The sequence below is a fragment of the Oryx dammah genome, unplaced genomic scaffold (assembly GCF_014754425.2).
Source record: "Oryx dammah isolate SB20612 unplaced genomic scaffold, SCBI_Odam_1.1 HiC_scaffold_5, whole genome shotgun sequence".
Taxonomy (NCBI): Eukaryota; Metazoa; Chordata; class Mammalia; order Artiodactyla; family Bovidae; genus Oryx; species Oryx dammah.
The window spans coordinates 20,133,645-20,147,061 of NW_024070189.1; the positions used below are offsets into that span (position 1 = coordinate 20,133,645).

General features: G+C 38.0%; 1 protein-coding gene across 1 annotated transcript in view; it reads right to left on the bottom strand.

The window, feature by feature from the left end:
* The window catches only part of ADGRV1 (adhesion G protein-coupled receptor V1), a 546,035-nt gene that overhangs the window by 361,404 nt on the left and 171,214 nt on the right, over nt 1–13,417 (bottom strand). The window contains exons 57-61 of the mRNA XM_040241540.1: nt 13,206–13,385; nt 11,099–11,278; nt 7,648–7,812; nt 3,462–3,579; nt 1,468–1,591 (exon numbers count right to left, since the gene is read on the bottom strand). Coding sequence (XP_040097474.1) covers nt 1,468–1,591; nt 3,462–3,579; nt 7,648–7,812; nt 11,099–11,278; nt 13,206–13,385 — 767 coding nt within the window. The remainder of the gene's footprint in view (nt 1–1,467; nt 1,592–3,461; nt 3,580–7,647; nt 7,813–11,098; nt 11,279–13,205; nt 13,386–13,417) is intronic.

Sequence of the window (13,417 nt, forward strand, 5' to 3'; positions counted from 1 at the left end):
TGAGGATCTTCCAGACCCAGGGATCAAACCCAGGTCTCCTATATTACAGGCAGATTCTTTACCATCTGATCCACTGGCGAACCCCCATTTTACATATAGCAGTGGGTATATATTGATCCCAATCTCCCAACTCATTCCTCCCCCACCCTACCCTCTGGTAATCATAAAGTTTTGTTTTCTGCATCTGTGGGTCTCTTTCCGTTCTGTAGATATGTTCATTTGTACCCTTTTTTAGATTCCACATATAAGCGATAGCATATGATATTTGCATTTCTCTGCCTGACTTACTTCATTCAGTACCACAATCTCTAGAACCATCCATGTTGTTGCAACTGGCATTATTTTATGAACATTCAGTTCAGTTCAGTCGCTCAGTCGCGTCCAACTCTTTGCGACCCCATGAATCCCAGCATGCCAGGCCTCCCTGTCCATCACCAACTCCCAGAGTTCACTCAGACTCACCTTCTTTGCATTTAAATAACCTTATCTATCAGCTATAAAGCAAATGAAAGTTGGATAATCCCAAGACAACACCCAAAATACTGAGTTTGTGTAAATCTGCTTGACAAGAATACTGGCAAAAGCTGAACACTAAAAGTATAACGTTGAAAGGAATTTTTTTTAAAAATGTATGAACAGATTCTTCACGTACTACACCAGGTACAAAGCTCAAATAGACTAAACAGGAAGCACTTCATACATGCAATACTACTGGAAAAACAACCAAAAAGATAAAAGTTTTAGCATGAATCCACCTACTTTATTGATCGTTGCTATTACACCCCTCATGAGAGAATTTACAATAAACAAAATTGCCTATGATCATAATGTGGTTGTTGTTTTGTTTAGTTGCTGATTTGTGTCCATATTTTTTGAGATCCCTTGGATACAGTCCACCAGGCTCCTCTGTTCCCGGGATTTTCCAGGCAAGAATACTGGAGTGGGTTGACATTTCCTTCTCCAGAGGATCTTCCCGACCCAGGGATCTAACCTGCATCTCCTGTGTCTCTTGCATTAGCATGCAGGATTCTTTACCACTGCACCAGCTGGGAATATCTTAGTTATATAACAGGTTCTAATTTTAGAACATCTTAAAATCTTTGATTCAGATGATTTTTTAAGGAATGATTTTGTAGCTCAGATACAAAAGTAGCTCCTATTTTATGGCATAAGTGACAAAACAGGGCCAAGAGCTAGATGTTGCTGAGATCTCTTGACGTTGTTCAATGTGCTTTCCTCGTCATGGGCTCTGCAAATCATCTGAAAACCACAAACCTCAGATTTAACATCAAGACAGGTCAAAACATACCTTCAGTGTTTATCAAAAATGTGCTCTCGCCACAGGATTGTACCAGTTTATAAGAAGAATATGTCTGCATTGAGAATAATGTATTTAGGGCACAAAAATGCTAATTAAATGCAACTTCAAAATTTTCACCTGGGCAATAAAAATCATGAAGCCCTTACCTGATGATGGCAGTACCATTGTATTTTGCTGAGGGTTCTCCAACGAGGACATGCCGAGATGATGGAGCTATCCCAACTTCTCCAGATGCTCCCTTATCTCCTCGAATGATAATTGATGCGCTACCTGTTCAAGAAGATACATAATACCACTCATGTAGAAAACACATGTATTCACTTAATACACGCCTGGCAAAGTTCTAAGGGATTTACATATACGAATCCTGTGAATTAATCTTCACGATAAGCATATAAGTTAGGTACTAATATTATTTTCATTTTACCAATGAAGACATGTAAGCGCAGAGAGGCACTGAAGACACTAAGGCAAATGACTTGCCCACGATCACATTTTAATGAAAAGGATGGAGTGGGCGGTACTTCCAATACCACTCCCATGACAAGCAAGTATGGGACTGCATTTTACCCTATGCATTAATCCACTTCTACAGGAACCATTCTGCTGTTCACTATAATTGGCTATGTGGCTCTATCTGTTAGCTATATAGCAAAAGCAAGAATTCTTGGGGACCCTTTTTTTTTTTTAATTTTCTGACAATCATTTGCCTCTAAGTGTTTATAAAATGTGTCAAGTACTCCTACGAAAATGGAAATAAAAATCGTATCAAGTAATCTGAGTGTTCGTATCATAATCTGGTAGTAACTTAAATGAGCTTGTTTCCAGAAGCACACATTAGAGTTTCAAGAAACAAAGGACTGGATTATCACACTATCACTTTCTGTGGCAATGGATTAATAGCACCAACAGTGGCTGGTCAAGTGTAAGTATGTCACAGTTAGGAATACATTATGAATTTTTTTATATTAACAAATGATTTACCTCGATCCACTGGTATAGTCTTGTTCTTGCATCTAATTAGTCCATAGAAACATCAACTCTGCTGTGTAACACAGTGTAAATAACTGAGCTAACTGACTTAAGATTTATGCAAGAATATAATGCAAAGATATGACTGACTCAAATGCCTGAAGGAAAGTACTCTAGAAAAAATGCAAAAAGATTAACTACCCTAGGTGACGTCTGGGGTGACAGTATATGATACTCTCTACAATTCTAAGAATTTCCTTGGCCACAGAATTCTGCTTCTTTGGCCACAAACCCTTGCACAGGATGAAGTTCTTAATTTCGAAACAGGACATGCAACAGGAACTAAGCTTTTGTATCAACATTGCTGTGTCATTTTTTATGGGCATTACATAATGAAATCATTTTAGCACCATTAATCTTCTTTCTCCAGATGTAAGAAACAAATTTTCACATGGACCTTGGGAAATGAGAACTATGATACCTGTTTCTGAAATGTTGAAATATCTAAGCAGTTATTTTATGATGAAAACAGGTATAGATAGGCTGAAAGAGGCATAAATAACAGGCTAAGTTTTAAAACAACATTTTATTACAAAAGTAACGGTGGTCATTTTAAGTATGTGTAGAAAATACAGATACTCAGAAACCACTATCAACATTTCAAGTAAATAATTCCTAATGTTTATGACATGCTCATGAAAAAGTGGGATTATACTGAACATGTTATAAAGCCAGTTTTATGAACGTAAAAATTATCCATGTAATTAAATGTTCTTAATTTTGATGCAAGTAAGGCTTTTCCTGCCACATTTTTGAATACCTGCAGAGTGTTCTGTTAAATTTAACCAGTCCCTGCTGTTGGGTCATTTAGGAAGCTTTCATATTTTACTTTATGAACACTACTAAAGTAAACATCTTTTTTTTTAAAAAAAAATCACACAGCTAAGTAGTATAAAAACCCTGGCATGTGACCCTACCAATACTGCATATTATTTTAGCTTTAAAAAGTCCTTAGCTGTCATACAAGTAGGAAATAACATCTCATGTTTTAACAGACATTTTACGAATTATAAAAACAAACACTAACCATCATTGTAACTACTGATTATTTGGTCACATTTTTCCAAAAAACTACTTTTTAATTTCCAAAAATGTTGCTCTCTCTCACCTTTTACTGGAGATATTTCTACCTCATCAACTGAGAGCAGCTGAATGGTGAAACGCCTGTCTTCCTCCAACGTGGCATCCTGAAGTGTGTGCAGCACAATGGTCTTCTGGGACTCGGTCTACACCAAATGAGAGGAGAACACGTGTTTGCAGAGTGGCTGAAAATTTTGAATGTTCTCATCAGCAGAATGACATTTAAGTTCATAAGCATTTTTTAAAGATACCCTTTCTTTAAACCCTTTAGAATTACGGGTTTCTTCCAGAGATAATTATTACATAAAAAGTAGCTCTGAGCAAAAATCCCATTAAAATTCTTAACAGGAAGAAGGGAAAAATTTTTAACACAACTTTCAAATGTACTGAAAATGTTCAACCACTGAGAGTTGAATCACTTGAGTTAAACGGCCACAGCATGATGTAAATAAACCACAGTGAGAGGTCTAATACTTATAAGGGTTATCCACCTACTACCCCTTTTTGCTACTTGCTTTCTACCCACTCCTGCTTCCTTCCTATTCCTTCCGCAGGTGTTGATCTCAAGAGAGCTCATATTATTCCTTCCCTCTCTGGTCTTACACTTAGCTCAGTAATTTCTTGGAACATATGGTAAGTTTTCAGTACAGACTGGAAGAGAAAGAACAAGGAAAAGCAAATACATCGAAGACAACAAGCTTAATACTTGGAGATGTAACCATGACAGAAATCACTTTAAGGTCTCCTCCGATGCTGACTGAAAAAAGTCCAATTTTTCCCATGCATCACTGAATAATTTTCCACAGTTTGAATTCTGCTGTTTATTTCTTCTTATCTCAGTATTGCAGGCTTCCCTGGTGGCTCAGTGGTAAAGAAGTCGCCTGCCAGTGCAGGAGATGCAGAGTCGATCCCTGGGTTGTAAAGATCCCCTGGAGAAGGGAATGGCAATCCGCTCCAGTATTCTTGAGTGGAAAATCCCATGGACAGTGGGGCCTGGGGGGCGGCTACCGTCCAAGGGGTGGCAAAAGATTTCGACATGACTTAGAGACGAAACAATAAGAATCTTAGTTCTGCAATAATCTTTTCTTTGCGATTTTTATGTATTAAAAGTATTATTTTAATCGCTTCACTCTAGCTGCTCTTCAGAGTTCCTTTTTTCTATTTTATAGTGTCTATACTTCTTAAAAATCTTATATAAGAGCTGCTAGGAAAATGCATAATTCCTGCCCCCAACAGGAGCGCACTCATGGAAAATCTAAACTAAAATCTAAACTTCCTGGAACACAGTAAACCACCCTCACCCCTCTACTTTGCACACACTGTCAACTAGCTGAACCGTGTGCCTAGCTACACAGCCATTTGTTAGAGTGGAGATATAGGTATGTCAGAGCTGAATATCCAAGAACAACAAAGCTGTTATGCAGAAGTAAATGAAATGCACCAGGTTGTGAAGCAAAGGGCAAGAGTACTGGAGTGGGGTGCCATTGCCTTCTCCAAAGAACAAGATGGAGGGAGTCGAATCCAGGGTCACCCACAAGCTTATCCCTCCTGGTGTTCAGTACTCTGAACAAGGATGGCCTTATTCTCCGGGGGAAAGATCAGACAATTTGCCACTTTGGCATGAATATCCTGCTAACATCAGACAACCTTTCTAATCATCTGGGAAGCAGATCTAGTGATTAGAATCTGGTAACTGAAAACTGACTGCTCATTATTACTATGTGAAATCTCCAAAGAAATTTCAAAGTAATCTCTAAATTCTTCTCATGCCAAGTGAGGATTTTACAGAGGGCTAGGGCATGTAACTGAGAGGTCTCCTGGGCCATCACATATCAGAATCTAAGACGTGAGTGGTTGAAACATCTGTGACATCTGACGTGGAATCACTAATCCCATTAGAGAAACCAATACCTCAAAAAAGGTGGCAGAATGTCCCAAGTGGCAGATGGATTGCCAGAGGGCATCACTGAATACTCCAGGCCAGAATACTGGAGTGGGTAGCCATTCCCTTCTCCCTTCCCAACCCAGGGATCAAACCCAGGTCTCTCACATTGCAGATGGATTCTTTACTAGCTGACCCACCAGGGAAGCCCAATCACCAATTAGAAAATTGAAAGAAAAAAAAAGTATTTGCTTCTGTGTTGCTTGGTGTTGAAAGCTCTCATAAAAGGCCACTAGGCTAAAAAAAAAAAAAAAAAAAAAGACTGTTTCATTGGAATTATCTTATCTTTAAATGTATGGTCAGTTTTCTTTTAGAAAACCACCTTGGGGAACTTCTACTCTCTTATTTTTTATTTCGTTCACAGAAATTCATCTGCTTAGACTTTCTACATCTACTATGTATCTATTAGAATCAATTTCATATAGGCGTTTACATTTATTTGTCTAGATCTATACAAATCCCATGGACGGAGGAGTCTGGTGGGCTGCAGTCCATGGGGTCGCTAAGAGTCGGACACGACTGAGCGACTTCACTTTCACTTTTCACTTTCACGCGTTGGAGAAGGAAATGACAACCCACTCCAGTGTTCTTGCCTGGAGAATCCCAGGGACGGGGGAGCCTGGTGGGCTGCTGTCTCTAGGATTGCACAGAGTCGGACATGACTGAAACAACTTAGCAGCAGCATACAAGTAACAGAGAAGGCAATGGCACCCCACTGCAGTACTCTTGCCTAGAAAATCCCATGGAGGGAGGAGCCTGGTGGGCTGCAGTCCATCGGGTCACTAAGAGTGAGACATGACTGAGTGACTTCACTTTCACGCATTGGAGAAGGCAATGGCAACCCACTCCAGTGTTCTTGCCTGGAGAATCCCAGGGACGGCGGAGCCTGGTGGGCTGCCGTCTATGGGGTCGCACAGAGTCAGACACGACTGATGTGACTTAGCAGCAGCAGCAGCATACAAAATAATCTCTTAAAATTTTATGCTTTCTCTTTTAACAGTTCTTTCTTACTTGGTCTTATCCTGTGAGACTACTTTTTGTTGCTTTTTAAAAAACGTATCCACCAATTCTTGTTTTTCTGGGTTTTAACTAATTCCCTTTTGTTTTCATTGTTATGAATTTAGGAATGATTTATGCGAACATGAAAGTAAAAACCATGAAAGACTGATAAATCCAGACTCCCCAGTTTCTTTAGTCTTCTTGTCTATCCAAAAGCCAATCATACTATCGCATTTACCTTTGATACGTACTATCTTAAATTTAGTTGGGGAAGGCCAGCCTCCATCCTTCTTTGTGAGCTTCTTGCTATTCTTGGTCTTTTACATCTCCATAAAGGTTTAAGAATCAGCCTGTCAATTCTCTTTCACTTTGCCATCCCTCCTTTCAGGACAAAAGACCTCAGAGTCTGGCTGATAACTACTAGTTGGCTCTAGTTAGAATGGATTCACTGAAACCCTGTGCTCGGATTAACTGGGAGGAAGGTACAGCCAGGATTCCTTCCGAGAGGCTCTGTGTTCCATGTTTTAGAGCCAAAAGTTCTATGGGTAAGAAGACATCATGGATCATTTTAAGCAGGAGATGGCAAAACAAGATCTTCCTTTCAGAAAGGCAGGAGGAGAAAGGGACGAGAAAGCACGAGATGGTTGGATGGCATCACCGACTCAAGAGACATGAGTTTGAGCAAACTCTGGGAGATGGTAAAAGACAGGGAAACCTGGCGTGCTGCTGTCCATGGGGTCACACAGAGTCGGACACGACTGACCAACTGAATGAAAAAAATAAATCAGAGGCACAGATAATGGACAGAAAAAAGATCTGGAGTGGGACCATCAGTTAAAAGATTACCCAAGGAGAGATGATGGAGGCATCGATTGTCACAACCATGACACTGTAGGAGGAACAGAAAGGGTATTTAAAAGGGAAAACTGACCAATCTCGGTTGTCAAATATATGCAAGAGTTACAGGACAGATGGAGACGGGGATGACAGCTGGATGTCCGGCTTGCTTGACTGGTTTTGCCTTCAATCAGGGGAGGCAATGTGGACAGCAGAGTAGTTTTAATGGTTGCATATAGGCAGTGTCAAAACTAAATTTCATTTCAGACATTTAGGGGTGTGTATATGTGTGATTTTCCCACGGTGCATATGATTTCAAAAAATTCCAGACATAGTGAATACTGGTAATATCAAATGAATTTATAAGCAATACTATGGAAAAGAACATCAAAGACAAATTAAAGAAAAACCGCAGGCATCCTGACAACGACTGTACCTCATCAAAATGAAGCGTCCCACTTAAAGGACTGAGGTCACCCTTAGCCATCTCATCTATGGTCCACTGAAGTCGGACAGCTCCTTTACCTCCTGGGGACCGGACAACTGTCAATGTCACATATGAATCAGGGTCATCAGCCAAAAGGGATTCGTCTACCATCACCTGAAAAAGAGAAAATCAACCGCAATTTCCGAATCTAGAGTTTTATTTGTGGCATGTTATAATACAATCACGAGGCAGAAAAAAAAAAATGCTTCACCAAATCCCATTCTCTTTTTATCCTAGACACTCAGCTACTTGGCATTTCCTAACCTCTTTTGTAATTAGGTGGAGACTGTTACTGAATATCTGGCCCAAAAAATACAGGCAGAGCCTGCTAATCATAGTCTGGCCATCAGTTTCCCACACAATCTCCATATCCCCTCTGTCTCCATTTGCTGGGTGACTAGAGGAGGCAGAGTCACAGATGGAGAGTCTAGTGCCTGAGATGCCAGTAGGAGAAGAGGTATTCATAAGATCCCAACTTGGAAGAGCAACGTAGGACTTTGGCATAAAGAAATAAACTATTAAGGAACTGAGATTTGGGGACTCTTTTTATGGCAGTAACACTCCCCACATAATACAGATCTAATATGAATTACATATATTGACTCTGTGAAGCAAAGTCCAAACTGAGCCTATTCCATGCATTTGCTATGTAAATACAAAAATATGGCACAACACCTTCAATTTTCAAGAAAGACACCCAATTTTTTTTTTATGACATTTTGCATTGGTGCCAAGAGTAGAGATTTGGAGCCAAATGATGTTTATTGGGACTTCCCCAATGGCTCAGACAGTAAAGCGTCTACCTACAATGAGAGACCCGGGTTTGATCCTTGCGTCAGGAAGATCCCCTGGAAAAGGAAATGGCAACCCACTCCAATACTCTTGCCTGGAAAATCCCATGGACGGAGGAGCCTTCTTACACATACTATGGGCCTCCCTGGTGGCTCAGACAGTAAAGAATCTGCCTGCAGGAGACCTAGGTTCAATCCCTGGATTCGGAAGAGCCCCTGGAGAAGGGAATGGCTACCCACTCCAGTATTCTTCCTTGGAGGATTCCATGGACAGAGGAGCCTGGTGGGCTACAGTCCATGGGGTTGCAAAGAGTCAGACACGACTGAGCAACTAACATTTTCACCTTACCTTATTTAAGCCTCACAAAAACTAAGAAATCTGAGAGCCAAAGATATACATATATTTGGAGAAAAGGAATGTTATTTGGTTCTGATAATTTGATTCCACACTGACTGTTGTTCATACCAGTCCTCAGAGACCAAAAATATCAAATAAGAGAGAGTTAAGTGAGTAAGAAAAAAAATCTATTATTAACAAACTGCACGTATAAGTCCTTTTTGTTTCTATAAATAGTAACATTCTAGTTTCAGCTTCACAAGTGTATTTCCATAAGTCTCTGCTTTACCCAGGGCTTTGGTATATTTAGCACATTGTCCCGGAAGCAGCTTATTAATTTTGACAGATTAATAACAATAATCGTGTCTCAGGGTTTTTCAGTTCTGAATCTAATCAGTATCACCAAATAATGCTACCAGAATATTCACTATGTGCACAAAATACTGTATCTTATAGATACAAATTAAAATATAAATTCCATGTTATCAAGAGTGTCTGGCTGAAAAAAAAGATAAGATATAAGGAAAGGAGCCACAAAGGGTGAGCAACAAGCTACTGCTATTATTATCAACAAGTAAAACAGCCATTGACACCTATTGGGGGTAAAACCCAATTATATATGCTTTACATATAACAACTCACTCCTCACAACAAGAGTTTGGGCACCTTAGATCCTACTTTTAGATGATAAGACAAGTTGGAAATCTGAGGCTATTACAGTAAGACAGTAGTTCCCAGATCAAGGGTACACTAAGGTTTTTGCAGTAAACTTTACAACTGCTGCTAAAATAAAATGAATAAATAAGACATTTTTTATGGATAATAGTGGAACTCTTCATTTTCTCAAAAAGTGAGAGAAACTCGTAAATACACTCCCCAACAGCTAAGTCCAAAAGTGTGACAAAGTGAAAAGTAAAAACATTATTATAAGGTTTCATCAACTGGAGGCTAGACTACTTAAACTCTGAACATTTATAATCTAACCTCGGAAGCTAATAGAGAATACATTTTTAGCACACTGCATATATTTTATAAAAATAAATCGTATATTCATATATACTATTACTCTGCATATATGCAAAGAAGGCCTGGATGGAAGTATAATCAAATACTAATGATATCTACCTTAGAGCAGTAATATTATGGCTATTTTTTTCTTTATACCTTTCGTATTTCCCAGACTTCTTAGGCTGCCTGCAAAACACTCACGGATACTCTCGTGTGAATCTTCCACCCTTTACAAACCACTTACTTCCACTCATTCCTTTCTCAAGGAAGAGTATCATGAGATTACAGCAGCAGAAGTAATTTGTTCTTTTATAGTTTCCATTTTCTTATGAAGTTGAAATTTCAATGATCAAATAATTAGGCAGTTATTAGTGTCTATCCAAACTGTGGTGCAAGCTGTAGTTCTAGCCTTGCAGCCAAAGAACAGTAAAGATAATAAGCATTAGAACTATTTGCTATTATTTAAAATGATCTAAGGTGAATTACTGATTATCTATAAGTGACAAAATAAAGGGAACGGTGACACAGGAGCCAGACAAGTTGTTGTACATAAAAGTTATCTAAAGATTCACATGGCTGTTTCATCTTGAAACTTCCTCTGAAAGATAAAGTCATAGTAATTATGATGTAATCATTATGTCAATAATTATGATACACTTTATTTTATATTTAAGGTGTAGAGATAATTTAGTACTAGTCAAAGCTTTTCTCTCTCAGGGGCTGAACCAATAATAATTGGGCTCACTCTTGTAGGTCTTGAAAGCAGGCAGTTAAGGGGAAGTAAGAGGGGAGAGAGAAGAAATACAAGGAAACACGTGAGTCAGGGGTGATTGTAGTGTTTTGTTCAATATAAATCAAGACAGAAGACCCAAGAGGTGAGGAATATAAATCTCTCTGCAGACAAACCATCCTGGGGTCAGAATGTAACAGGATCTTTCCTTGTAACAAGGATGGCAGTCTGGTAGGAGAGCAGGTAGAGAACAGAGTATCTAGACAAAAGTACCTCGTGGTCTGTCACACCCAATAATGGAAATGTGCTTTCCTTTTTTAACTGCTTAATACTAAGAGCTCTCGTTACTATGAAACTGCCTAGGTTAGAGGATTGGCCCCTAATTCAACAGTCAACTCAAAAGAGCCTTGAGAAAAGAAGCTTTAAGTAAAGAGTAATGAAATCTAGAAAAAAAGAAAATTACCTTTCTACTATAAATGAAATGAAAAATGAGCCTAGAGGAAAGCACCCCGCACCCTGATATATTTCACTTACAGTCTTTTCTTCAAATCCAAATACTCCAAATGGAGAGTCATTTTGTGGAATAACAACAGTTACCACAACATCATCGCCAAGTCTGCCACCTCCAGCCACCTTGATTAAGGAAATATTGAACATCTCCAGGAGCTCAAATTCATCATCATCAATTATGGTGATTTCTATCACTGCCGTAACCTATAAAAGAAAAGAAGGAAGAAAGGAAAGAGGGAGGGAGAGAAAGAAGAAGGAGGGGGAGAGGCAGGAAGGGTAGAATGTGATACTAATTTTTGATGGCAAACATTTTTAGTTGCAATTTAGAAACACAGTACCAAAGAAAAAAGCAAGCATTTTTACCTGTTGGGTTCATAATATTATTTTAAAGTCATATATTTATAGTATTTCAAAGTCAAAAGGTTTCAGTTCACTGTTTCCAAAATAAAGGAAATTATATACGCAATAAAATATAGCTACAGATTCAAAAAAACAATGAAGTTTTATTCTTGAACAAAACCTATTTTAAATGTCATGCAGGTTCAAATAGCCATTGCACAAACATAAATTTTAGTATATTTAGTATTAATAGGACCTGATATAAAACTGTACCTCATAAATTATTACTATCTTCTGCAACTAAAGTAAATCCCTTTGGTTTCAAATTATTGTTCTTGTAATATAGGGAAAAAGACAAGAAGGAGAAAATCCAAATTCTATTATTAGAAGTTTGTGATTAGGGGTTTATTCATCTGTCTGGCTCTATGTTAAAAGTTTTTACAACTTATAATTTGATCCAGCTTGTAATATAACTATTGGTCACAAAAATATTCCAGCTGTATGTCCATATTTAGAATCCTTTTTTGTATCCCAGAGGGAAACGACATAGACATTTATCAAGAAATGGTTCTCCTACCTAAAACCACCTTTAATCTAATAACAGAGAAAATGAAAAACCTGGATGTCATACTCAGGGAAACTGAGACTTGAACAAAATCAAATGCTAAAATACAAGCTGATCAAAATGCCTGCACCTCGTCAATGCCGTGGAACACAGAATACTTGCCCTACAGGATGTTAAATTTAAGAACAATGATGATCCGACGGATGCTAAGTGATGCGACTCTAACTCTTTGAAAAGAATAAGCTACTGATAATATAAAGTTAGAAAGCCACCTCAGCAAAAGTCAATTTGTTTCTACTTTTAATGTAAAATCTACATTTCCCTTCCTCTTAGTAGAAAATGTTTTATAGTCCAAAGTTGCTAAAATCTCATGATTTCAAATATGAACAGCAGACCTTTATGTGTAGGAAACTCTAGATCTGCATGCTCATCTTTTAGCAGTACTTACTATCCCCCAAGGGCAACTAATAAGTTGATGTACACGACGCATATGTGTGTAGGCAAAATCGGACTGCATGTAAATCGATACTGCTCTTTGAAGTTACATTTTCATGATTGTCCACATGATTTTCCACTTACTGATTTAAAAATTTATGAAAACATCTTATGCTTACATATTGCAAAATGCCCAGTTCACAAGCTTACAAATCTTAAGGAATATTTTGTAATTTTTAGCATTGGTTGACCCAAATCTAGAATACTGGTTTTTTCCAGTTTTAACTACTGTGCTCCTATTCTATCACTTTAGTCTTTTTTAATTGTTAAAAAAAAAAAAAAGTTGTTGGATAACAATAAATGTCCATAATAAATATCTTTAGTAATAAATGTATACACTTTTGGTGCAAATCCTAAATAAATATTTATATTTATAAACATTAAGAAATAAACAGAATAAAAAACCTAAAATTCATAGGAATAGTCTGGTTCATCAGGCAATATTTTATACATTCTTAGGTACCTCTAAGCCAATTATTATCCTTTTATAACTTTATTTAAAATAGAATACAAGGTGGGAAACCTCAGAAAGGGTGAGACTCTTGCTTATTTATATCCTCTCTCCATGTCCATTAATTAATTATACATTAACTAACAATATCTCTGTTAGCCTGACATGGGAATTTAGAATATTATACATTTAGCCATCACCACTGCACATTCATTTGGCAGATGCCTATAAAATGTCTGAAGTACAACCAAAAAATGCTAATATATCTGTGACTAGCATACTTGTCTATCTGCAAATTTAAGAATCCCATGAGACGGCTTAAAGTCTTCCAGGCCAGCACTATCCACTGTTGCTTTCCAATAAACCTTTACTTCCCCAAAGCTTCCAGCCAGCCGAACTACAGGAACTTGAAGAACATTCATGGGTGGAGACACCTCATAGGCAGTAATAACTCCAACATCCTTTAAGTAAAGAATATGTAAGTTAAAATGCA